A 27757-nucleotide genomic window follows, 5' to 3' on the forward strand; every position below is an offset into this window, starting at 1 on the left:
TTTTACATCTATTGAGGTGATAATGATTTCGACCTGCAAATACCACAGTTCAGTTGACATATCAGTAGTCACACAGCTTTTATTTCCTCGTCAGAAAAGTTAAATGTTTGAAACCACACTGTAGAGGCTCTGCGTTTCAACAGGCCCAATTACCAAATGACCCCGCAAGCAGACCACATATCAGGCCTGCTGATCACACATCCTGTAATTCCTGCAGCAAGTGCTACATATTTTTTTTTCTCTTGCGAAACATGCTGATGCACATCATATATCAGTTCCCTGATGGCGTGTCCTGATCCTCACTGCATTTCAACTTGTAATACAATCTGGGAGTCAATATTGCCCACTGCCAGCATGTGCTACTTCGCAGAGGAAGAAGGACTCCTGGCTATTGTTGAGGTGCCTATTTGCCAGTAGGGGTGATCATCAGTTTTGCGTATAGAAACAGCGTCGTCCTTCCCCCACCGCCTCTTTTTTAACTTCTGGCAGAAGTGCGGATGTGAGTTGCATATTGATACGGAACAGGCCGCCAGTTTTTTTTTATTTTTTTTCCTCGCAATGCTTTAGGCTATGATCATTTTGTGGAGCTATGAATCCAGAGGAGCAGACTGTTACGTGGTTAATATCACTAGGAGTGCTCAGCTCGCCTAAGAAGAATATAGCGGACCCGGAGGAGTTTTTGAAAACGTCGCTGAAGGATGGGGTCGTCTTGTGCAAGCTCACGGAGCGGCTCATACCTGGCTTCGCTCCCAAGGTGAGGTGTTGATTTAAGTTAACACGAGTCAACAAAAGCCAAATGATCGATGGCTCCTTGTGAAAGGAAGGGAGGGGTTTGATTAAACTGATACCGACAAGAACTTCTCCCAGCAGCAGGCCTGTCGGGTTTTTTTTCCCCCTGTAGCTCCCAACAGCCGAGCCGTTAAGTTTTAACAGCCGCTTGTTTTGTCCGATGCGCACTGCATCGAATTACTGCTGCATTTACTGCACTTTCAGTCGCGAGTTTTCAAGATGTGGTTTCCTGTGAAGCGACCGAAATGTTCCGCATTCTTGATACGAGTGAGTTGGTGTGAACACCCACCAAAACAGGACAAGTTCGGTGGGGAAGAGTGCGTTGAACGTACACTATATTTGGGGGAGATGGAGCAACAGCGAGGTGCTGCTAAGGGAGCTTTTCAGCAACTTTTTTTTAACGCGATAATCAGCGTTAATAGCATGTTTTGCTTAGTTGTTGAGATGACAAAGTTGATAATGATAAACAACAGTTGCAAAGACAGTTCGTCACTTCCTCCTCGGAGGCTCGGCTCTTCCCGGTGCGACGTCCCCTTTCGAAAAAAAGAGGCGTCAATGCAGCCGGAAACGGCTAACAAGCATAAAACCGGAAGCAGTGACTTCTCTCTTGCGTGAGTTGCTGTCCTACCTAGATTGCTGTCTCTTTCTGTTTGCCTGTACACAGTGCTCTAAAAAGTGCAAGCTGGACTTCACTCACAACAAAAGCCAAACTTTTCTTTCATAATCATTCCCGAACGTCGCCACGCGGCCGTTGAGAGGAATTTTATTTTGAAAGTTTCAAAAGTGAGCGGATGTTTTGCTTAAATGCGGCTACTTTGACGTCTCTGTGGTGTTAGTGGTTATGTATGCATGAAGGAGACGCAGGCAGAATCCACAGTTATTTTGTTAACTGTACGCAACCACGTTTGGATCGCCACAACTGTGTGACTTTACGCGCTTTTACGTGTAACCGGAAAGCCAGCAGCATCGGCGTTATTTACTTAGTGCTTGTGTCAGATGTCTGTCTGTCATACTAAGCCGAGGTTTGTGTTTATATATTTATTTCGTGTGTGTGTGTGTGTGTGCTCAGTACTGCCAGGATCCGAGAACTGAAGCCGACTGCATTTCCAACATCAGGGAGTTTTTAAGAGGATGCTCGTCCTTGAAAGTGGAGGTAAGTTGCTGTGTATGTGTATATATGTTGGCATGGCCTGATCTTTCTCTTTAATCATCTCCTTCCTCTGCAGCTCACAGAGAAGACTTGAACTCACTCTTGCTGGTGTTGTGGTGTGCTTACCCTGCTGGCATATGCTTTCCTCACACGTCCATGCTGTCAGTCACTCCCCCCTGACCAGACAGGAAGGGAGCTGATGCCCCTTATGACTAGTGCCTCAGTTTTCAAATGGCCACAAGTTAGTTTTCAGCAGCGTTTACTTCCCTATAAATTCCCTTTCTATTTCATGCTGCAGTGTATCGTTGATGCTGGCTTGTTGCTGCAGGTTAAAAACTCCTCTGCCTACGCCGCATCACTTAAAAGATGTTCTAATATTGGAAAGGGACAAATCACTTGCAGATGTTGGGAGTTTTCTCTGTCGCTGTACCGGCTTGTTTGCGTCTGCCACACTGGACAGTAATTTCTCCTCCAGCTTTTATAAATAATCCTTTCTGGTCTTGAATCACATCGTTTGGTTTCTTTAAATGGCTAATTGAGTCAGCAAGCCTGGCTCGCTGCAAAGTCAAGTGGTTCAGTAGTCCTGCCCAGCTGGCTTGTTATGTCTGGGAGGTCCCCTTTGCTTTTATTCACCAACCCTGCCTCAGCCCATAATTAGACCTTTTGCGGCCAGCCAGTAGCTCATGGGCAAAAGTTTTTTGGAGGGAGCTACTGTCGAATGTATCAGCCCGGGGATGTCTGTGGCGGCACAGAGAGCCCTACCCATCCTTTGGTCAGTGATGTGATCATGCTTAGAACTTTTTCTGTCTTTTTTTTGACATAGCAAATAGTGGCTGTTTGTCCTGTGACTGCACAAAGAGAGCTGTCACGCTCCTTTCACTTCTGCCCTGAGATGCGGAAAGAGGAAGCGTCAATTACAGCAAAAAGGATGCAATGATTTTTTTTTCCTTTTTTTGCTGCATTATAAACTGCATGAGAACATTTATTTGGTCTGATTTCGTACACTGCTATAGTCATTCAGAGCAACTCAAATTCATGACTCACTGAAACTACTGGCCCTAACCACGGTCAAGATGTCAATACTGGCAACAGTTATTACAGATCAAGGTCAATACTGTGATGTGACCTACTTACTCTTCATATAGTTCCATCAATGCGGATTGTTTTTCCTGCGTTGTCTACTTTATAAAGCCAGTCATTATACACTATAAAGAATGAAGTGTGCTCTGGCTATTTTTTTACACGATGAAAAGCAGTCTGTGCAAATCTTGGTTGCCATGTCGACCCTTAGGCTGATCCCTTACCCTTAGATGTATTGGTCACACTTGCTTTAACTCTGAATGATGTTGTGCACAACTCATGACCGAGGCTGTACTACTCAAACTCTATATTTAAGATGTTTTATTTAAAATGTGAAACCTTATCCGCTGGAGGAAAGAAGATAGCTGCCCGAGACAGAGCGAGCCAGCAGTATGACTGTGTGTGTGTGTGTGTGTGTGTGTGTGTGTGTGTGTGAGAGAGAGCATCTATGTGTGCACAGCGAATCACAAATGAGTCTGGCACTGTCTGTTTTATTACAAACCACTCAGTCACAAAATATGGGTCATGCTCAACATGTCAGTTTGGATCTCTTTCTTGTTATAGGCTGACTCAAATCCCTGTGTGTGTGTGTGTGTGCGTGTGCGGGTGTGTGTGTGTGTGTCTTTCTGTTGTTTCTGTTGCAGCCTAGAGTGAGCGTCTCTCTCTCCCTCTCTCTCTCTTATGTGTGTGTGTGCGCATGTGTGTGTTTGTGTGTGCACACGCTCGCAGGTCTGAGCTGTCTGTAGGAAAAGTTCTAATTTTGACTTTCTCTTCTTCCACCTCTGATGGATTCCAGGTTGTGTGAACAGATGGTTATGGTTTTGGTCTGATAGCATCTTCTCTGTTCCTTCTCCATCCAGGGGTTTGAACCAGAGTGGTTATACACTGGTGAGAATTTTGGCAAAGTGCTGACCACTTTGCTGGCAGTCAACTTTGCCACACAAGGTAAGAGTTTTGCAGTCTCTCTCTCTCTCTCTCTCTCTCTCTCCCTCTCTCTCATGCATTACAGCATCCTGCTTAGTCAAAGGAAATGACGCCTCTAATACCATGAGGTGAAAGTCTGCAGATTACACTATATACCACTCAAAATACTACTTCTGTATTCATCTCTTCCATGCCATTTGGTGCAAATATTCTAATCCAACAAACAATCTTAGGTAATTGACAGTACATGTAGCTACATATCAGCAGTGACCAGGTGATGCCTTTTTGTCTTGTATACAGTATGTGCTATAATGGTGGTCTTTGTAAATTTTCACATATTATGTCCATGCAGCCATTCAAACTCATAATTCGAATGTGTGACCCAGGAGCAGCTGGCATGGCAGTGTGTGTTTGTGGCATGCTGGGCACCAGATTTACTCATGTGCATCCGTAGCTTGATGCATGCAGAACAGAACAGTTTGCTCATTTTCTGTTTTTTTTTTTTTTATTTAGTTTTTGCGTTTAAATGAAACTCAGGGTTAAGCAATCTGCATCATGTGACTGAATATAGGAGAGTATCGCTTTTAGACACACATACGCTGTACACCCCCTTCTCAAGTGCATTTCTTCAATAAGGACGCAGCACAAAATGGTTCGCAGTGCAGCAGTCCCACAGCAGTTTAGGGCTATTTACTCCGCTCGAGAGTCCTTGTTTGGGGGCACTGAAGAGGTAATACCAGTCTCCTTCCAGTTTCCAGCTCACAGCTGCCAGAGAACCAGCAGCCTTACAATCATGTAGTCAGCATTTTAAGACCAGTCTGCCACCTCTGCATGCTTTATAATGAATGCGTAATGTTCCAGGCTGTTTGAAAACATGTGTTTGTGACATTCATGTAAGCAAACAGTGTAGGGGGATACATGCCTTAGATTGTGCATGAATGACTTAAAGGTGGAGCATAATATTAGCGCTAGGGCTAATGATACTTTTCATTATTTGTTTATTGTATTGATTAGGTTTCCAGTTAATTAATTAATCTATAAATGTCAGAAAATTGTGGAAAATGACCTTCAGAGTTTGCCGAGCCCTCAAGTGGATGTTTTCAAATTGCTTGTTTTGTGTGACTAACAGTAGAAAACCCAGATGTTGAATTAATGATAATATCATCAAATTTTGAGTACTTTTCTTTGCTAAACGACTTGATAAATGATTCATTCATTATCCGAATTGTTGCGAATTCACTTTGACCCATCAGTTAATAGTGTGAGATGTGGATCAGAAGTCTCTGCCAGTGCTGGGCTCTGCTTGATATGCAAATCTTTATAGGCTGGCGATGCCCAGCAGCTGTTCTCCCATCTTCAAAAGTGAACTTGATTTAAAGTGGATTTTTAAAGTTTGTTGATATGATCGGACATAAGAAGAGGCTTCTGTGTTTTTATCCGCAATGCTCTCCCAAGCTCAGCTTTGCTTTTGCCTTGTGCATGTCTTAGCACAGCATTTGTTTGTTTAGGGTAAATGCTTTGGACCATTGCCTGCGTGCAAACATAACAGTAGTAACCACAGAGCTTAGCTGACAGAAGGGCTCGTTAGGCTTCTCTGTGTGTGTGAGGAGTGGCGTGTGGGGATCCATGAGCCCCACCTGCAGTACATGTGCACTACCCACTGCCGTCAGTGTCCTTTTCGTCATATCAGCGAGGCCTCAGAGTGATGCATCCTGGCATCTCAACATATGGAAAACAACAGGGAATCTCCAGCCTTCGTCCATCTCAACATATACAGTATTAACAATCCAGATGATCTGCTGATAAAACAAAAAGTGTCGCCATGGCACATTTCACCGCCCGAAAGTGAAAGTGCACAAAAGCCTTTGTCGATTTTTATGGCGTCTGAGTTGAACTCCTTATTCAATCTGAATTAAAGGTTACCAAGGCCAGTGGTGCACTGTCATTATTATTGATTCTTCTGTAATTTGCACAAGGATTAGACAGTGGAGCTGGCGAGCATCCAGTTGGCATTTGATAGGGAGCCTTCAGCTAGTGTGTTTCTGCTCCTTAGCCCGTAAGAGGGTGCAGGGCTGCCATGTGTCACTTTTGAAGTGAGCTCTGGCAACACAATTGATACCTCTGTCAGTGCATCTCAAGGACTGCGCTCACACTGCAGGACAGCTGGCAGCTACTGACCCTAAATCACCGTTCGTCTGCTGCAGTGGCTCAGTGATGGCACTGTAGAGGGGCTGGGTGTCGACAACATTAATCTGATTTTGAAGTCCCTCTCTGAACTGACGGGGTTGGAGGAAATTTTGTCAAATGTGTGTCGGTTAGTCAAAATGAACTTTTGCTGAACCAACACACAGACTGTGTGAGTGTATTGCTAGTTTTTTGTGGTTTTTTTGCATTTTGCCGTCCTCTTTACAGCTGCTCGATCTTATTTTGGAGCCGTGTGCCAGTTTTGGTCCAATCAGGTGCTTCTATCAGGCGCTGTAAGTGTGCATACGTGCGTGTGTTTAACATCCTGGGGCTGTGCAGTGCAATGGACCGTACTCACATGAATTATCAGCAAGTTGTCAACCCCCAAACTATGTGCGCCTACGTCAGCTGAGATGATGATGATGATGTGTGTGTTATGTTATTCGCCAGGGACCAGAGAGTCATAAGTTCAAACATCCATGTAGCCGAAATAACAGATGCTCCATGTTTCCCCTGTGTGTGTGTCCATAGACTGTGCTGCTGAGAGGTCATGTCCGCAGTCCAGTGCTCCGTCTCCTAGTCAGTCGACATCGTCACACACGCTCTCCTCCACCAAATCCAAAGGCTCTCTGCGTAGACAATCCAAATCAGTGGTATGGTCTCTTCTATACGTATATATCTCCATAAGTCTTTCTGTTGTCCACTCATTTCAGATGCTTGAAACTGATTCAGCCTAGTTTGATTCTTCACATTTTGCACACATTAAATTTGTAGATGATTTAGTAGATATTTACCCCTGATGAGTACACGTTGCATTCTGTTCCACAGTGAAGGAGTAATTATATCAAGAGATGCACAAAGCATTTCGCACAAAGCATTTCGCACAAAGCCCATGCCAAATAAAAGCATAATGTGCAAGCAACATTTCTTCACTGCACCGTATATATGCACATATAAACAGATCTTTTTGCTGATACGATACAAAATACATTATTAATACCTCAGAGGGGAAACACAGTACAACCATATGGACAGGCAGCATGTAGGATGATAGGGAAAGGCATGCACATCTCAAGGCAGTACAGAATAAGGGGAGAGCAAAGCACCATAATAGATGGTGTAAACATCAAAGTGGCTGCACTGGTATATGTCAGTGGTTGTAGATGACATCAACATATTTATGAACACCAACATTACCACAAGCTTCAGCACAACCACCTTCCTAGTCATCAGCCCCACGAGATCTCTGTTTGTGTTGCTGACCGCCCCCGACAACCGCTCTAACAGGAGATGTCTGAGAACGGTGGAGGTGGGCAGTCGATGGTGAAGGCCCGGTTCAACTTCAAGCAGAACAACGAGGACGAGCTGTCGTTCAACAAAGGTGACATGATCCTCGTGACGCGGCAGGAGGAGGGAGGATGGTGGGAGGGCACACTCAACGGCAAGACGGGCTGGTTCCCCAGTAACTACGTCCGGGAGATCAAACCCTGCGGTGAGTGGGGCCACTATGAAATCTGCCATGCAAGGTTCGGATGATCATTACCAATTAGTTCTGAGGAGCTCTCCAATTCTAGTTATTTGTCTCCTCCACAGAGAAGCCAGTGTCTCCTAAAGGAACTCAGCTGACCAAGAACTACTACAGTGTGGTGAGTCAAAATTATGCAAGAGAGAGATTTTGGTTGTCCAGGTTTAAAAGAGAAAAAAAAAAACAGAATAGCAGAATAAATGAGCTAAAATCTTGAAGTTAAGGGTTTCAGATCATACTGACTAATTTTTTTTTAAAAATTGCTCTAAACAGCTGCTTCATCCTGCATAATCCAAAATTCTTCGTGACCATGTACTCATATTAGTCATATTTGTGTTCTTTATTTATTTATTTTATTTTTTAACTTATAACAAATACTACAAGTCATTTCCCCTTTTTAATCCATCGAAGGGACAGATACAGGAAATCTTTCCTGCCACATGCCATTGCACTGTACAATAACAGCTAAAAAATACAATACTTTGTACCACTACTGTTTGCTACTTTTGATATTTTAATTATTATGTACATAATTTGCTATTTTGATATTTTATTCTGTATAGTTTGCTCTTTTTAGTCCTATTTCACAAATTTTCACTTTTTTCACTGTGTTATGCTTACAGTAACGGTACACTTTTTTGCCATTTGCTGTAGATATCTATCTATCTATCTATCTATCTATCTATCTATCTATCTATCTATCTATCTATCTATCTATCTATCTAATTTTAATCAGCACATCAGGCATCACTTTTGCTTTTAAAGTGAAACCAAAGCACTGATCGAATATTGTGGAATAAAAAGGCAAAAATGATCTTGATCCTTCTGATTATTAACCAGTTTTCCCTCAAATGTTTGCGTGGAGGTACTTCTGTGCTTTGGCGTCAGCATTAAGCATCCTGCTGCTTGTGCTGCTTTTGCAGGTGGTACAGGACATCTTGGAACATGAGCGCGAGTTTGTCAAAGAATTACAAACAGTGCTGAGCTGTTATCTACGACCTCTGCAAGCCACTGACAAGTAAGAGCAATGACAGATCCTTTAATGAATTATTAGGGCACAGGGTGTTGTGGATTCACAGGAAAGTCTCTTTGGTTAATGCATGAATATGATATGAACATTTTCAGAAATAAGTCTGTATTCGTGAATTTACTGGAATTGTAGTGATGCTTAATGTATTTCTGATTTAACTTTCTTTCGTCGTGCTAAATATGTGTATATTCAGGCTGAGCAGTGCAGACAGCGCCACCCTGTGTGGAAACCTGGAGGAGATTCTCACCTTCCAGCAGGGACTATGTGTGGCTTTGGAGGACTGTACCAAGTAAGTTAAGCAGGACACTGACCTCCATGGAAACCTCCCACACATCAGTTTCAGTGCAGAGCAAGTTTGGACTACAATCTACAGCCTCCTGTGCTTGTTCTGAAAGACATAATCAAATGCCTTCAGAAGACCATAATACCTCATTTGCTACTCTGCACGTGTATACTATACATTACTGCCAAGTGTTCCACAAAGCATACTAGACTTGATTATATTTTTGCAAACATTTTCTTCCTTCCAGACATCTCTTCCTCTTTATTTCTTTACAGCACAAACATCGACTTACAAAGAGTTGAAAAAACAGTTAATCCATCACAGTTGCCATGCAGCCTAATATCTTTTCCTCAAAGTTGCTATTTTTACGCACAATTTGAAAAATCTGCATGCCTTTTGGTGTCATTCCTGCACTGTGGGGGGAACTCTGACATCCATAACTACTGAGAACAAAGGCTGCCTTGGGGGAAGAAGAATGCATTCATACATCTCAGAACGTACGCCACGCTTTGGAAAATGGCCATTAGCAACGTGAAGCATGTAGTCTAATAATAATCCTGAAATTTCTTAAAGGGGACCTATTAGGTTTTTCCTTAATTTTTTGTCATATGTAATGTTACAATGTCAGCTGATTGCCAAATAATTAGTTTCAAATAATTAGATAACGTATGTAAAAGTAATGACTGCAATGTAATAATAAGCTCAGGCATCAGACTGCTCAGAATACTAGATTTCAAACGTTTCATTCTGCTTTTGCAATCAGTTGTCAACTTGTCGTCAGCTTGTTTATTGGGAGATGTGGCCATCTTCCTGCTCAGTCTGTCTATTTGTACTGAGGTGATTGACAGCGGCTCTGACCAGGACTCTGATCTGGATCATATTTAATGGTTCTCCTATCCGGCGGCTGCGCTGCCTGAACACTCTGTGATTTATTGACTTGCCTGATGGACAGATAGTGTCAGTATTTGCAAAAGTAACAACCAACTGTGCTAACTAGCTAACATTAGCTGCTGTTAGCTAGTTAGCACAGTTAGCCATACACTTAGGGGTCCTCTTAGCAGACTCTCCCCACTGTATTCTACCTGTAAGGACAGTTTTTCAGTTATCAGGAAATGATTCAGCACATCATCATCATTTGTCTCTTTCTGTATCTCTCCTCTTTGCTCAACCCTTTCTTCTCTCTGGGTTCCTTTCACCTCTCTAACCTTGTCTCTGTCTGTCTGACTCTGCAGGGTCTCAGAGGGCCAGCAGCGAGTGGCGGGCTGCTATTTAAACCAGATGTGCCAGATCAAGACTCTGTACCTGGCCTACTGTTCCAGCCACCCTTCAGCTGTTTGCATCCTCACTGACCACAGGTCAGCCCCTGCACACAAAACAGCCATTCACTACCACAACAAAGAAAAGCCTGGTTTAATATCATGAGGGTGCTTTAAGACTTGGGATGAATGGTGCAGATCTCGAGCCCTGCTGTTTTTTGATTGTGGTTATTTTGCATAATTGTTAGACTTGTTTCCATTCACCTGCGTAAGAACAACTACACTACATGACACAGAAATGTCATTTTTCCGCGTTGTTTTCCGCCGTTTGAGCCTCGCCTGGTTTTCTTTTGACAACGTCATCTTGCCCCCCCCTTTGATACTTTGGTCTAATGGCACCTGAGTGGAGAGTTAGCGCCACTGGCTGTTAATCTCGAGGCACTTTGCCTCTAATATTTGCATAATGGTATTGGATGGAAAGGCACATTATTTTGTGTGGATGGAAACGTGGCTGTTAGGAATGTTGCGACAGATAGAAAGTGAATATGATGCATTTCCATCCACTTGTTGACACAACAAAGCCTTAAACAAGCAGACGTAAATTTTATCTAAATGTTCTAGTGTTCAATGCCATATATGCTATATGGCTCTTCATCTTCTTTTGGTGTATGTGTATTACAACTTAAGTTATTATTAGGCTTATTCAATTATGGTCACATTAAGTGAACAGAAAAAGACAATTAAACATTAATTACAGTCATTTGTCTGGAAATTAATCAGCGGCTAAAATTTCACCTAATGATGAGCAGTGTGAACCCTCAAACTACAGCATGCCGTTTTCTGTCGAAGAGCTGAAGTTCAGCTTTGAACCACAAGGTGTCAGGCTTCCCATCTGGAAGTGACCAGGAGGCTGAACTGGGTCTGAGCTGTGACAGAGTCCCTGCGTGCTGAAGGTTTTCTCAAGTCCAGTTAATGTTAAAATGCATCATTTTAATGGACAGCTGAGAACTGTGACGGGTCTGTTCAGCACAGAGCAGAGTCGCTGTGAAATAGCGAAATGGCCGTGATGCAGTTTAAATGAGACGATGTTGAATATAATGCAGCAGTGGCTTGTCTGGTTCTACTCTGTGAACCAAAGTTGAATTACACACAGGAAGCCCACTGTTGACAGGATGTATGAAGTTGTGGTTATGTTGACAGGCAAGAGAGATTCATTTTCACAGTAAGCACATTTGCATTTGAGTTTCAGGAGCCTTTTTGTGACATTCACATTTGCCCCATGTTGCCCAATATTACCAGGTAGTGTTGCAACAGGATTCTGTCTGAATCAGCTTTTGGATCATGGAAAATCATGAATGGTGTTACTTCCAAAGCGCATTTTCGGGTTTGCGGAAAAGTGTTGCAGTCCAGTTGCAGCAAAAGTGCAAGAAGTGCTGACCTGATTTGAGCTGCCTTTCACACTAATGGTAAACACCATTACAGTCGCCTGAGGTCCAGCACAGGTGTCACATACAGCGGGTTTTGATCACAGTGTTAGTGGTTCTCACAGCAACGACCATTAAATGGAAACCTCGAAAAAGTGGTCACATACAGTATGCGACCCACTTTCTAGGCCTTATTAAGGCCTTGTTATCTAAAAATATAATATTAATATTATACCAGGGAAGTGAATCTGCCTGCTATGCTAAACTTGTCGCCATACCTGGAAGCAGTAGTGGCTTTTAGCTTGTAAATGCTCTAATTTTGTTAAATCAAGCTACACAGATAACATCATGTCTGAAACAATGAAATGTCCATGAACCCTGACCTGCACAGCCAGGGCGCTGTAGTATATACACTGTCTTTAACTATGTATTAAAAGTGTGTGTTTGTGTGTTTAACAGTGAGGAGCTAGACAAGTTCATGGAGAGCCAGGGAGCCAGTGCTCCAGGGATCCTGACCCTGACCACCAGTCTCAGTAAGCCCTTCATGAGACTGGACAAATACCCCACCCTGCTGCAGGAGCTGGAGAGACATGTGGAGGTAGAGGAGAAAATAAACATATCATGTCTAAATATGTGCTGAAATAATAGAAATCTATTTCTTTAATGCATGCAGAATAGAAAATAAATGAAACGTATGCTATATTTATAACCACAGTTTGAACAGCTTTTAACTACTCAGATTTTCTTGATCTGATTTGCCTTTGAAAGCTAAATGACAGTTACTGTTAGCGGAAACCTAAAAAACCCTGATGAGTCTTGATCTCTATCAATCTCTGACTCCCTCGCTATATCTCAGCATACCCAGCATGCACACGTGTCTCACTTTAACATTCAGAGAACTTGGGCTTGTACGTTTGATCTGATGTGTTGTTTATTTCCTCCACAGGAAGCCCATCCCGACTATGCTGACATTGTAAAGGCAACCGCAGCATTTAGGAGCCTGGTGGTAAGTCTGGGACATACAGGGGGCTCTGCACGCTGAAACTAGCCTTAAACTGTACCATCTTTGTTATCTCCACCAGGGATTAGGCCTCTTCTTTTTATCAGTCCTGAACAAGGCTGAGTTAAACAACCTACCATTAGCCCAGTGTCAGCCGGGATCAGCTCCGGTGCCCTCGCGACCCTCAGAAGGATCAGCGATATAGATAATGGAATGAACAAGGCTGAGTTAATCAGCCCGTAAGCCTCTCATGTCAATTCTTAATTATTGGATCGTAAATCCGGTGGATTTTCTGTTTTGTTCCTTTATTTATTAAAGAGTTGAACGCACTGTTTTGTGTCAGGGGTTAAAATGTGTATTTAGTGAATTTGCTTTTCATATTTATACGACTGTATTCTCCCGAGAAGACATCTCATTCTAATCTCTAATGTTAATTAAATGAGTAAAATACTCCAATTAAATCAAGTGTGGGTTGGTAGACAGTCTGTTTAGTGTTGTCACCAGGCTCCGCACACATAACAACGTAATGCAGCTTTTCATAATGGAGCACAGCCCAGGCGCGAGGGAAAAAAAAAAGAAATGAATGAAAACGCCTGAGCTTTTTCCCTGCTGCCTGCTGCGTGATCGTGCCGTTCCTACAGTGGGCGTGAACAGAAATGCCATTTTAGAGGAGCTGGATCAGAAACGAGCCACCGCATTGTACCTGAGTGAGCATCGCTCTGAGACACAGTTTCCCCGGCGTGGCTCCGAGTTCCTCTTAAGAACAGATGAGGTGACTCACACGTGTCTCTTCAGCAGGGCTGCACAGGAACACGGGGAAAAAAAGCATCTCACAGTGCAGGCTTGTGATTTGCAAGTCTCATTTTTCTTTGAGTGTTTTGAATGTGTGGTTGGGTGGGCAGGAGCTTAAGAAATGCCAATTACAACTCATCTGCAGTGCTCCGTCTACAGAATCTCATTTTTGTATACTGTGCAGGGGAAAATGACAGATGTTGCATTGTCATTTTTCCTGTTTGACGAGGGAGAGCCCCAGCCTTGCACCTGTAAATGTTCTACTTTATGTTGCGGGTTACTCCACATACCTCTGACAAGTAAAACACACACACGCAGTAAATATTCAAGTAAACAGTTACGTTTTCTGAAGCCGTATTTAAATCAATGCTGCTCATTACGCAATAAGGCGAGAAACCAGCTTGTTCGATGAAAAGGTTCAATAAAATATCACAGTTACTAATTTAGTGAGAGCATCAGATGTTTGATGTAAATCTTAAAATCTAGAAAACCATAATGAACAGCAAACTTATTTCCCCTGACACCTGCATTGACTGGTGTGTATATTTGTGTGTTTGTGTTTAGACACAGTGCCAGGATCTGCGGAAACGCAAGAACCTGGAGCTCCAGATCTTGTCAGAACCAGTGCGGGCCTGGGAGGGAGACAGCATGAAGAGCCTGGGTCACGTGGCCTACATGTCCCAGGTCCACATGAAAAACGGGTCCAGCGAGGTGAGAGACGTGCCGGGTTTGACCTCGTCTAGGTTGAGCAGAACTAACATCAATTGTCTTTTTTCTTTCGAATTGACCTTTTTTCTTTTTTTAAAAAAATCTAATTGGGTCTAGTTGGGATTTGGCTGTTTTAGTGAAAGCTGGGGATTACAGTCCTCTGGGTTTCATTCAGTCAAAGAGGAGAGATTGTATTGTAGAAGGATTTGTATGCAATACTAAGCACACAATTTGTATGCACAGAGAAGACAGTAAGAAGGACTTCTGTGTGCCTCTTTCCCACCTCTGAAAGACTTTAGAACGGTTTAACACATTCAAATGATCTTATCCATTTCTCAGTGAAGCCCACCGGTAACCCCTCCTGCTCCCCTATAACAGACACTGGCAGTTAAGGGCCATCCACACCAAGAGCGGTAACTGTAACTATAACGTCGACGATGTGAGCATCCACACTGATGAACAGTAAAGTTCTGGAAACAGTGGCTCCACATGTGCTCCAGCTGTGTCGGGTACTGATGACCTGTTGCTGCTGTATGTTGCACAGAGAAACAAAAAGAAGGCCAGAAGGATGTGGGTGAGGAGAATCCATCTCTCTGTTAGGAGAGTTAAATTTCAACTTCAGTTTGATGGTGGTATCCTGGTGGTCGTCAAAGAGGAGATTTCAGAGGTTTCAGAGATGTCCATCTTCTTTTTTTTAATCAAATATGCCCCAATAATGAGTCTGTCTGCAATGTTCTACATTGACGGCCTGTAAATTTGGATGGATTTTGTTTGGCTGTCAGTGTTTCAGTGTGTCATGAAATTTTAGCTTCAAATTTAGCCCGCCATCTAAAGAGCTAATAACTTTTAAGCTCTTTCCTTTTATGAGTCAACTTCCAGCATCAGACAGTCTCTCCACAGCCTGCATGTCTTATGTCGGGTCTTTGCGTTTACTTTTCTGTGCAGGTGAGCAGATGGAAGGAAGTGTGAATTGCACCTCTACTGTGCTAGACTTCGAAGTTTCGCTATTACGAGTTACAGGCACTGGTGCTGAGTTAAAATCCAGAAAACCCAGCAGCGTGTCGTTATTCAAGACCAATGTGAAGCATGAATCTTTGCCTAAATGTGATATAGGGCTTCCCATATGTCCATGGGACATGCTAATTCAATATCCCTTTCAAGTGTCAAAACAGAAACCTATGTAGGCCATACGAGCCGTGAAAAGCCGTCTCCTCCTTCTCGTGTGGTTTCTGTGTGGGGGTCGACTTTAAGTCAGTGGTTGGAAGAAAGCCCAAGATAGACATTTGGATTTATCATCTTGTAATCACTGTCAACCACTTTCCAACCACCGTACTAGTCACCTAACTTGTTTCGCTACTCAACCTTCTTATTTTCCATTCATGTAACAAGCTTTGCCAAACTAGTATCTGGTTGCAAACTCGCTGAGACTTGCTGGTGTCAGCTGTAATGATGGTTTCGCGTCACTAGGTGTGACATAAACCATAAGTTGTTTTTTGACAAACGGCGTGAAGAACGAGAGCAGCTGCAGCCGCCACCTTTCACTGACAATCAGTTATTATTATCAAATCTTTTTTGTCTCTCTCTCGCAGGAAAAGGAGGAGCGCTATCTAATGCTTTTCCCTAACGTGTTAGTCATGCTCTCCGCCAGTCCCCGGATGAGTGGCTTTATTTATCAGGTGAGCTACACCTTCCCTCCCTTTATTGAGTAATTCCCCAATTTGTATCAGTGTTCATTTTTATGGGCATAAAAACTCCAACTAAATTCATTAAATTCAGGCGATAAGACAAGACTTTATTAATCCCCAGTCAGGGAATTTCGGCTGTTATGGGCAGCAGGCAATGGCAGTAGGAGAGAATATCAACTGCATAAAGAAATACAAAATACTTAATATGTACATTTTATACAAAGGATATATATACAGTGCCTATCATAAGTATTCACCCCCTTTGATGTTTTACCCTTTTATTGCTTTCATAAATCAATCATGGTCAATAAAATTTAGCTTTTTCAACACAAAAATTTATTGGAAAAAACTCTTTAATGTCAAAGTGAAAACAGATTTCTATAAAGTAATGTTAATAAAAGAAAATTATATAAATGAAAATAATAGTTTGCATAATTATTCACCCCCCTTAAGTCAGTATTTAGTAGATGCACATTTGGCTGCAATCACAGCAGTGAGTCTGTGTGGATAGGTTTCAATCAATCTTGCACATCTGCCCACTGCAATTTTGCTCCATTCTTCTTTGCCAAAGTGCTCAAGCTCTGTCAGGTTGCGTGGGTATCGGGCATGAAAAGCCCTTTTCAAGTCCAGCCACAAATTCTCTATAGGATTGAGGTCTGGGCTTTGACTCGGCCACTCCAGAACATTTACCTGGTTCTTTTTTAACCATTCCTGTGTAGCTTTTGCAGTATGTTTTGGATCATTGTCTTGCTGGAAAATAAATCTTCTCCCAAGTCGTAGTTCTCTTGCAGACTGAAAAAGATTGTCCCCCAGGATTTCAGTGTATTTTGCAGCATTCATTCTGCCCTCTATCTTTGCAAGCCTTCCAGGTCCAGTTGCTGAGAAACATCCCCACAGCATGATGCTGCCGCCACCACCATGCTTCACAGTGGGGATGGTGTGTTTTTGGTGATGTGCAGTGTTCGGTTTCTGCCAAACATGACGTCTTGTCTGATGGCCAAAAAGCTCAATTTTGGTCTCATCAGACCAAAGAATCTTCTTCCACTTGACCATGGAGTCCTCCACGTGCTTTTTGGCAAACTCTAGTCGAGATCTAATATGACTTTTCTTCAACAGTGGCTTTCTCATTGCCACTCTCCCATAAAGCTTTGACCGGTGAAGAACCCGGGCAGCAGTTGCTACATGCACAGTCTCTCCCATCTCAGCAGCTGAAGCTTGTAACTCCTTCAGAGTAGTTGTAGGGGTCTTGGTGGCTTCTCTCACTAGTCTCCTACTTGCACGGCCACTCAGTTTACGAGGGCGGCCTGATCTAGGCAGATTCACACAAGTGCCATATTCCTTCCATTTCTTGATAATTGACTTCACTGAACTCCGGGGGATGTTCAGTGCCTTGGAAATTTTTTTGTAACCATCCCCTGAATTGTACTTCTCAATAACCCTTTCCCTGAGTTGCTTAGAGTGTTCTTCCGTCTTCATGGTGTAATGTTAGCCAGGAATACTGATCAACCACTCTCTGGACCCTTCAGACACAGGTGTTTTACAACTCAATCACTTGAAACACACCCACACCACTCAGGTGATCTTCATTTCACTAATTGTGAGACTATTGGCAACAATTTGATGGACCTCTATTGAATTAGACCATTAAATTAAAAAGGGGGTGAATAATTATGCAAACTATTATTTTTATTTATATAATTTTCTTTCATTAACATTACTTTATAGAAATCTGTTCACCTTGACATTTTCCTTGACACTCGAGTTTTTTCCAATAAATTTTTGTGTTAAGAGAGCCAAATTTTATTGACCATGACCATCTATAGACTTACACAAATTTCACATGTTTAGAAATTGGACATTGTGGGTAAGGATAAATAAGTCCAGCATTTACACTATTCCACAGTAATAAATATATATGTGTCACAGTAGAACACCGGTATGTATGCATGGGTTGAGTACTTCATGACAATGAAAAAAAGGTTATATGTCACAAGGTCGTGTATGATAAATCACCCATCAGTGCAAAAACAGTCTGAATATTGACCCAGTGCTACATTAAGCAATGATGTGTGTGTATATTTATGTGTGTGTGTGTATATATGTATGTATATGTACATATGTGTGTATGTATATATACATATATGTATATAACACACACACACGCACACATATATATTATACACACACACACCCACACACACACACACACACACACACACACACATACCCATTGTCTCCTGCATATGATGTGCTGTCTTATTGCTTCTTCCTTTTTCCCCCTTCAGGGACGACTGCCACTGACAGGCACCACAGTAACAAGACATGCAGAGGATGCAGACAGCAATGCCCACTATGCCTTTGACATCACAGGTTTGCATCTGAAGCTCTGGAGAGAACTATGGCTCCTCTTCTTTAGTTTAGTGGAGGATTAATGGAGTAAAGTAGCATAATGAGTTGTAACCCAAATGAAGAAGATCAAGCACTAGCTCGTTGAGCAGCCGTGGGATTGTGTCTTCAAAACTCTTAAACTTCCAAGTACTCCCTGTGAAGTATTTATGCTGAAGTCTGCATCAGAGCCAATAAAAGGATGTTAAACTTTGCCCTACTTTTTCAATGAAAATCATTTGCTGCTTATGTGAATTTAGGTTAAGCACTTGATTCAGATCTTTCAGTAAATGCAAAACCTTTAATTGTTAATCTCGTAACATCCACAGTAAATAAATATGTGTATAAACTAAGACAAAACATAATTTGAATTTTAAAGGAAGTGTGTGTGTGTGTGTGTGTGTGTGTGTGTCCTGCAGGAAGCCTGATGGACCGTATCACAGTGTTCTGCAGCAGTGCCCAGGAGTTACAGGAGTGGCTGGAGCACCTCCAGCCCTTCACCAAAGGAGGCAGCCCTGCAGGCACCATCTCAAAGGTTAGAACACATTCACACACAAACACACACACATTCACACAAACACACACACACATATACACTATGAAGTCAAAACAATATCAAAAGTGAAACCTGCAACATGCTGAAGTGTGAAAAACCAGAGGTGACAAACATCAAACTCATCTTTAATCGCACGTATAATTTTCACACTTTCTTGTCTCCTGTCCTTTGACACCACATAGACTGTAGAAGGCAAGCCACTGAGCATGGTCGGTACCCCCACCCACCTGTCCCACCTGGGCAGCCTCAGTGCAGTTAGCCGCGGCCCCCTGGAGCCGCCGAAGATCAGCAAGCCCTGGTCTCTCAGCTGCCTGCGGCCTGCGCCCCCTCTCAAACCCTCCGCTGCACTGGGATACAAAGAGGTAGGAGTTGGCAGCCCTTTTTTAGCTGCGCAGATGAACCTACACAACCTCAAAATGCATATCTGATAAGCATTATTATTCAGAAACTGAAAGAAGTTCACCTCCTCTACAAGCCCCCTCTGTCCGCCCTTTCTGCCTCTTCCTCATTCAAACACATTTCCACCAAACACACGCACACACCTTTAACTCAGCAGTAAAAGGTGAAAATATATGCACCCCGGCTGGATGAGAAGAGATTAAGTGATCCAGTCTGATCTGGCTGTTTTTCTTTAGCTACACCTCAGTGATGTTTTTCAGTAATGTAAACATGTGTTCACAGGCTCTAAAAACCTTGCTCTGTGCTGTGATGACTACAGGAAAACTCTTGGCATACATAGGTCGGCACTTTGCGCAGCGCGTGGGCCGGCGAGATAAAGCACCACACGGTGGCTGTGAAAAGCAGCAGCTACTGTTATTACAAGATTATCAATCTTAATGCAGTGCAGCAAAAGGAATAGATTTAAAGTTTCCGCAAGTGCGTCTGAAAGGCCGCCTGGTTCTGAGGAAGTGAATTCCAGTAACGGCCGAACGGCGGAAAGCGATGTACTTGTGCACTCCTTGTCTTTGAAGAGTGTGAATAATGCTCGCTCTGTGGCCCCCGTGGGCGGGAGAGGCTTTCACACTTCAGAAGTTTCAGTTATCATGGGCAGTCTAGTGATTCAAGTGTTCAGCAAACATGTGTCTTGGCACTTTTCTTGACAAGCTGTCATCTAAAAATGACTCCGTCTCTTTGCTTTTTACCACCGAACGCACATGAACACTCCCACGCTCGGTTCTTCGTCTTCTTCTCTGCCCGGCAGAGATCGCATGCACGACAGAATGCATAACCACCTTTCCGCCAATCTTCCCATTTCTCCCTGTATCTTTCTTTCTTTTCTTTTTTTTTTTCGTTTACATGAAGTAATCACACTACTCTGCACAGACAAACAGTAGGTGAATGGCAGAGGGGGTGTAAAAATGTTCACATTAACTCTCTATCACGTCCTTCGCTCGTCATATTTTTCATGCACATTTCCCCTTTTTCTCTCTTTCTCCATCCTGCCTTCTGTAGAGGATGTCTTATATCATGAAGGTAAGGTTAGATCTCACTGTGTTTCTGTCCGTGTATGTGTGTGGGTAAGGATGTGGTTTGAGGGTGGGGGTGGGATGGGGTTGCCTGTGTGTGTGTGTGTGCGTGTGTCCCAGTGTTGAGCTGGCATGTCATTGCTCTGTTCGCTTCACTCCTCCCTCACTGTCATCTGTTGGTTTCCTGTTTTCTGTAGCCGTGCGCGTCTGTTCGTTTCTTTTTTTCTCTCAGCCTCTGCAGGGAGGCGAGGTGTCACTCACTGTGTACGGTATGAGTTTTCTGTTGAAAAACCATTCTGATGCAGCAGTACTACTCATTTTTACTAGGAGGGCTATTTTTGGAAATGTTGGCACAGTGCAAACAAGTCTGCAGTCACTCAGCCCTGCATGTATTTGCACATTTGAATGATCAGCAGCTCAAATATGCTCTAATAGTTTATGTATATTCCATGTTTCTGGAAAACCTGTTGGCTTCTATGTTTTCCATGTGCAGTGGTGTGCAGTTTTATTAGACATCACAGTGATCCACATTCATTATTCACCAGGGGTCTTTAAAAGAAACTCCAAATGAATGCTAATGCTTCTCCGTGTCCGCAACACGTTGGCCGTAACAACTTTATAAGGCAATCAAAGCTTCTTGTGAAGTTCTTCTGCTCCCGAGTGGCCATAAAAATCAATTTCGCAGCTTTGAAGTGACGTAAACATCACAGTACTTGTGTACCCTGTGCTTTACGCGCTCCAGGCAGGTAGATGGAGCGAAATGCTGCCAGTCTTGGTGCAAAAATTGCAGCGTGCCACCGAATGGTCATCGGCACATCACCTTACTTCACCACGCCTGCCGCCATTGTTCCAAACCAACAGCGAAATAGCCCCAGTACACTTCAGAAAAATGCACTTTGAGCTGTGCACCTGCATTAATGTGAATCCCACGATGACATGATGCAGCTAATTATTCCTCAGAGGGACTTTTAGGAGTCAGTGACAGAGTTTCAGGATGCCCCATGAGTTGGTTCCTATTTTCCTGTCGCATATTTAACTAAGCTTCTACGTTCCTGCCGAGGTCATGGGCCCAGTGGCATCATGTGAAGTATTCTAAGAACATGACGCTCGTAAGTCACAAATTTTGCACGACTCATCCGCGCTGGTACGAGCTCCTCACCGTGACTAAACTGTCATTTTCGCTAAGTTAATTATTCATCACACCTCAGCTTTTAATGTGCTCAGGAGAGGAAACCGTCTGTTTTCAGACCCTAAACTCAACCCTGCGGCAACAAAAAAATCTCTCATTCATAAAACCACATACAGTTATTGTGGTTTGATGAAATATAAAGAATAATGTGATCAAACCTTCGCCTCCTTGCCTATTAATCTGTGAACACTGTATCCCACAGGTAAAGCTTGAATTTATGAAGCGTTTTTTCTCTCTTCCTGACAGTAGTCAGTGATGTTTTTCATGTGACCAGCATCTTTTTAAAAATGTGGAAATAATTGTTATTGAATGTGATTTGGCCTTGGGTTGTCTTGGTTCGTAGAGCTCTGTTGGGACTCATGTGAGCGCAGAGGGCTCGCCCGGCCCGTTTGGCCACAGTCATCATCATGCGCTTGCCGCCTTGTTTTGTTGATGGATCTTTGATGTTGTTCGTTCATAAGCGATCCGCATCCTTGTACGCTTGCAGTCTGTTTGGTTTGGAGCCTTGGCTTTACAGGTGTGTGTAGCAGCGCGCGTGTGTGTGTGTGTACATGTAGAGAGAAACGCACTGAATTTAATGTTGCACTCCTCCAGGACTCCAGCAAGAGCCCGCGGCCCATGAAGAAGTTCCTGCCAGGAAACAGGAAGAAAGAGCGGAAGCCCTCTGATGACGAGGTTCAAACGAGGAAAAGTAGGACTTCTATCTTACTATAATATGAAATGTTGGTTGTATTACTCTACAAACACCAGTTTCAGTTGGTTGTAATGCTGTTGTTGGTCAAGATAATAATGGTTAATGAACAGTGGAACAGAAGGGAAATTTAGATGTGCAGCTAAGATAATGTGTTAATTAACTTGATCAATTGAACAAAAATCAAATCGATAAGGGCTATCTTATCTTACAGTGTTGTGCAGGTCAATGTGTTCTCAAGGAAATCAATAATCCACAGCCGAGGCCTGTGCAGCCCCTTCTTTACATAGAAGAGTGTTCAGAGAGACCCCCTCTAATGTAACTGCATTGCATCAGTGCAGCATGTGGAATCCTTATTATCTGAATATGTGTGTTCATGATGATTGTGTCCAGCGGCCGCCCTTAAACAAACCCAGCGAGGTGCACGAAGCTTTAAAATGTGCGTGAATGATATGGGTGATCTCTGCCGTTGGCAGGCACGGCCGCTCTGGAGGAGGACGCTCAGATACTGAGGGTGATCGAGGCGTACTGCACGGGAGCGAGCCTGCACCAGACCACCACAGGTGTCTCAACACAAATCGTCCCTTTAATGCCTCCTTAGATTGTACACGCTCAACAGCTGATGCAGCCGTGAATCAAGCTTTCCCATTAATTTGTGTTTGTGTGTGTGTGTGTGTGCAGCAGTGCGGAAAGAGTGCGTCCCTCAGGTGCTTCTGCCCGAGGAGGAGAAGATCATTGTGGAGGAGATGAAGAGCAACGGGCAGACAGTTATTGAGGAAAAGTAAGCGTGTTATGTCATTATTACTCTGGAAAACAGGTTTTCATTTAGTTGTTGTGTAACAGTGACGAACAAGGATTTGTCATGATTTGTGTTTGGATCCTGATTTTCTCTGTAATTAGATTCAGAAATATGATATTGATCCCATTTAGGCTTTTGAGGAATGAATCTTCACACAATATGACCTCGAGTTGGAAGCCAGTATCACCTTGATACACAAATAATATGTTAGCAAATGGCGTTTTAAATGAAAAGGAGAAAGATGTTGGTGCTGTCCAGCAAAATGGTATTTCCTTTGTGTTTCTCTCAGGAGTCTGGTTGATGCTGTTTATGCTTTAAAGGACGAGGTTCACGAGCTGAAAAAGGTAAATGTGTGCGTGTCGACTTCTGTATTTGTGTGTCAGCAGCGTACTTCTCTGTCCTACTTTGTAATGGTGCCACTGTGCTTGTTGGGAGTTTTGGGTTATAAATGTGGTTAAATGTGCTAAAACCAGACCGATACGGAATTTTTTGAAGGCTGATCTCGATGCGTGAGAACGAACCAAATCAGATTATAGTCTTTTCTTCCCCCCGACAAATATACATTCATGTTTTCGTCTTCTGTATTTTTATCAGCATATAAAAACAATTGTTATATTTAAAAAAAAAAAAAAACACTGTCAACAATATTGCCGTATACAAAAAAAAATGTAAGAACTAAAAGATTAAAACTGAATAAAAACAGAGCGGTCATTGCAACATTTTAAACTTATATCTTATATAAAGTATATTTTTACATGCAAACATGACACAATGCTTATTCATGAAATAGTTCCCGGATGTCTTCATAAACATTTACTGTACCTCCTCATAGTGTATGTCATTTTTTCCAAACCCATACAGTGTGCTGTATTTTTAACCCAGATATTAATAATTGGCTTAACACTTTTTTTTTCCAGTTCTGAGCAACAAGTACTTTTGTTTGTAACGTTTTAGATCCAGTGGGTATATGAGAACTAAAACAACCTCTCAGGGAACATTCGCGAATAACATGTTTGAGATATTAATAACTTCCTTCCTAAACTCTTATCTTTTCGTGCACCCCCACCCACTAACAGTGACAATGAGGGAGTGTTGAGGCTCTTGACATTTAAGACAAACATCAGTATTATTTTCATTGCATTAATTGAATTTGTCAAAAGTCTGCATCATCTGAAGCAGCTGTAGCTTCAGGGTTCAGTGTTTGTCATCTGAACATTAACACCAGCTTCCCTCCTTTACGTACAGCTTAGGATGCTAAACCTCCGTCACTGCAGTTTTTTGTGATATTTTCTTCCAAAGAACTTCCATGAACTTTTTCAAGCCCTTCTGACCATGTTTCAAAGGAAATATTGCCCCAAACTGGACTAAAACAAGAAAATGCCTTTTCCATATGAATGGATTTCCATGCTAAACTCAGTAGGCTTGGCTGTGTGATGCTCATTTATTAACATAACATAAAAACACTTTAACAGTACATTTTAAAGAGGAATGACAAAATAAAAACTGTACATAAAAGGACATAAAGCTATATAAACAATAACCGAGAACGCCTACTATCAGCCAATAAAACCAGCTTGCTGACGTAGCGGCCTGTCTCCAGAGTGTACGTCTGAGTTTGTGCTAACAGGAGCGGCCGCTTCAGCATGGTCACGGTCTGTGAATGTTTTACAGGAGAATAAGTGGATGAAGCAGTTTCTGGAGGACGAGCAGAAGTCACGCAAAGAGCTGGAGAGAGCTGTTCGAAAACTGGCCAAGCAGAAGAATGATTGTTCTTGGGACGACGGCGGCCACTGAACACATCCGCACGATCATCCTCATCCTTGTGTGTGTCTGTGTGTGTGTGTCTGTGTGTCTGTGTGTGTGTGGGGCGTGCTTGTGGAGGGATGGGAGGGGCCAGGTGTGTCTACGTGTGTGTGTTTGTGTATCCATCTTGTGTTGCGTCTCCATATTTCAATCACACCTGACAGAGCCGCACTTCCCTCTGTGACCATCACGTTTGGAGTTCCTTCGCTTCGATGTGGCGTTTTGATGACATCTAATCTGTCTTCCTGGTCCGGCCTCACTAGATGAGACTACAATTATGCAGCTCAGCTTACTGCGACTGGCACTGTGAACCCCCCCAGCAAATGGACCCATTTGTGGAAAAGGACAAAACGAGTTCTCCGCTGCTTCTTTTGCTTCAGCCAGAAATAGAAAAGGAGTCCAATAGGTGTTCTCCTGCATGCACTTCTGTTAGCAAAAGGGGCTGTCTTCATCCCTTCACATCAAAACTTTTTTTTCCTTTTGTCTTATTTTATTTGTCACGAGGACCCGCAGAGGAGAAACGGATTCATTGAGCTTTCGTGAGCATGTGCATTCTAGTTTCCAGGCTGTTTTGTAGGCGACAAACAGGTTAGCTGTTGCATTCGGTTGTGTCCAAACACAGCCCTTCACTGTTAATTTAAGAACTGCATGAATGTACAGTGTTTCTACAATATGAATTCTGCATCAGAAATGTGATAATCAAGATATACAAATATATAGTCCAAAGCTATCAGGGATGCAGATGCGTAATAGAATAGAAAAGGCTTAACTATGTATCATTTATTATACAAGAGTACGCAAATAATGAGCCCTACTCTTCTAACTAAAATGTATTCAAGTATCATTTTAACATATTAATTACATAACCTTGCTTTATTTTGGATTTTTAAAGGAATATTCTTTATTTATTGTTCACCCAGACATTTAATTGTGGTGTTAGCCTTATAGTTTCGCTGCCTTTTACGTCTGCCCGGCGTTTTATTCAACTACACTGATGTTTTCCAGGCAGAAAAGATATCCTTGTTTTGGCCAAGGGGAAATAGACGTTTTCTCTCTCAAACGGGAGAAAATGACTTTAATAATGAGTCTGACTTCAGAGTTCAGAGGTTTTCGTCGCAGCCTGTGTGGCCTCCCAGCAGGTTCCTGCAGAGCTGATGGAGACAGACTGAGGAAATGAACAGACATTTATTTGTGGGTGTAGAGTAGAGCTCAAATGTATAAGTGCCTCCTGAAAGGGGTCGATAAACTTTAAGAGAGTTTAAGACCAGACTGGGACTAACTGCATGATGTATAATGAAAGTGTCACAGGTGGTTTGTTGAGATATTTCAATAGGAATGGCTCGAGCTTAGTGGGTATATACTGGGTCTGAAAAACACACAGGGCTTCGTGTGCTTTTTGAGATGCAGCCTCTTCTCACGGACCCACAGCGGTACATTTCCTCACGAGGTTGCGTGTGTGCACTGTCAACACTGTTATCCACTGTCGCTGCTTTGCAGAGCAGCGGTGGATTCTATTGAAATGCAATAAGTGACTGCTTTACTGACTGGCCTCTGGGTTAGATCCAGCATGGTGGGCCAGACGCGGAGAAATTGCAATAATAATGAATGATTTAACCCAGTGTATTAACCAAAAAAGGCTGTTCCTTATTTTCAGTTTGCCGTTTCTTTAATCCTGGTGTTGACGATTGTCTGAAGGTCACTGACCAGGTCCTGATTTTCATCACCAATGATCCAAAATGTAATAATACTGTATTACCGTACAATGGCTGTTCGCGCTGTGCTGTCTTTCACGTGCCTCTTTACAGGAAGGCCAGAGCACTGTGCAAGGTGCAAGGCAACACATCTGCAGCAGAGTCAGTGTCTTGCTCAAGGGCACTTCAGCAAGGAACGCTGTTCCTAATAGACCGCTGCTTCCTGTGCACACGCGAGAGCAAGCAAGACCATCAGCGAGTGTGCTTGGCTCTTTCTTTGCAGTCGTTCTGAAGGCCTGTCCCCGGGCCCGAGTTCCCGTGAAATCAGATAAAACGATTTACGGCAGAATGGAAGAGCCGGTGTTTACATTTTGCCAGCGATGTTTCGCAGTGAGCTGCACGTTAGCCAGTTCAAAGGAAGCAGGGGAAGATTTTTCTTTAGAGAATTAAATTTTTGAGGTTATATTTTGTGGTTATGGCTGAGACTGGAGCAGGAAAATTGACTGAAGAAAAAAAAAAAAGCTAAAAGGGAGGACTGCCATGCTGTACAATCCCTCTTTGCAGAGTGCTGTTTGTGCGTGCACCTCACAGCACTGTGCGGGGTGCAGGGCAGCGCAGGTACATCTGCAGCACAGTCGCGTCCTGCTTTAGGGCACTTCAGCAAAGAAAAACCGCCTGCTCAGGTGCTGGAGCTGATCTTTACTCTCTATTCCTATTGGGACGCTTGCAGAAACTCTGCTTCCTGTACAGACACGTGACTCTATCTCAACACATGTTGAGATTAACATTATTGCTGTTACTTTAGGCTTCTCTAAATTGTTTTCATTAAGTACCACAAACTCTAGTTTTCAATTCCCAACAGCCCCAGTGAGCACTTACTGGTGGGAGGGGGTTGAACTCTGGTTTTATCTTGTTCTTCTTGTCTCCAGACCACTGTGTGTATTGTTTTTTGAAAGGTTGTTCTATGCAATTATTGTTGTTGCAAGTATTGTAATGCTTTGTTTTTCTAGACACTCTGTACTTTGTGTTTGGTATGGTCATTCTTTTATTAAAAATTTAATATAAGTGGCGCATTTGACATCAACTTCACCGAGCGAGAAATGGAAACCCACACAACATGGAGTGCACGTTCCCTCATTCACACTGGAAAATCCACCAAGGCTTTTCCATGCAGCCTTCAGCGCACGAGCGGCTCAGGAATTTGTAGGCTGTTCAGATTCGGTAGCAAGAAACCCCTCGCAGGATGGAAGGAATGACTAGAATAGATGACATCCTGTGAGAGTGCGCTGCCTCTGCATCTGTACACACCTCCATAGAGATTCACACTTTCCATACTGTTAAGCTCAA

At 42.9% G+C, this 27757-nt stretch overlaps 1 protein-coding gene across 3 annotated transcripts; it reads left to right on the forward strand.

Annotated features, from left to right (window-relative positions):
* The first annotated feature begins 360 nt into the window (after positions 1–360).
* Positions 361–27475, forward strand: arhgef6 (Rac/Cdc42 guanine nucleotide exchange factor (GEF) 6). Of its 3 annotated transcripts, none has more exons than XM_041943481.1 (22): positions 361–754; positions 1859–1942; positions 3880–3964; positions 6659–6780; positions 7415–7619; positions 7721–7773; positions 8576–8670; positions 8876–8971; positions 10198–10320; positions 12105–12243; positions 12592–12651; positions 14002–14148; positions 15735–15821; positions 18116–18200; positions 18635–18750; positions 18954–19133; positions 20224–20244; positions 22021–22117; positions 22594–22680; positions 22802–22898; positions 23206–23260; positions 24588–27475. In XM_041943481.1, the coding sequence occupies exons 1-22, from the start codon at positions 590–592 to the stop codon at positions 24708–24710; spliced, it is 2322 nt and encodes a 773-aa protein (XP_041799415.1). In that variant the 5' UTR covers positions 361–589; the 3' UTR covers positions 24711–27475. The 3 variants fall into 3 exon arrangements, with proteins under 3 accessions (XP_041799415.1, XP_041799414.1, XP_041799416.1); XM_041943480.1 differs by having other exon boundaries at positions 364–754; positions 22799–22898; XM_041943482.1 differs by lacking the exon at positions 20224–20244 and having other exon boundaries at positions 364–754; positions 22799–22898.
* Positions 27476–27757: the final 282 nt, after the last annotated feature.

The sequence above is a fragment of the Chelmon rostratus genome, chromosome 9 (genome assembly GCF_017976325.1).
Source record: "Chelmon rostratus isolate fCheRos1 chromosome 9, fCheRos1.pri, whole genome shotgun sequence".
Classification (NCBI taxonomy): domain Eukaryota; kingdom Metazoa; phylum Chordata; class Actinopteri; order Chaetodontiformes; family Chaetodontidae; genus Chelmon; species Chelmon rostratus.

Excerpts from the sequence above, each read along its gene's own strand:
- arhgef6 (XM_041943480.1), top strand. The coding sequence starts at position 590 with ATGAATCCAGAGGAGCAGACTGTTACGTGGTTAATATCACTAGGAGTG. Across the intron at positions 7,774-8,575 it reads CCAAGAACTACTACAGTGTG|GTGGTACAGGACATCTTGGA; the intron begins GTGAGTCAAAAT and ends CTGCTTTTGCAG. Across the intron at positions 18,751-18,953 it reads CTGCAGGCACCATCTCAAAG|ACTGTAGAAGGCAAGCCACT; the intron begins GTTAGAACACAT and ends GACACCACATAG.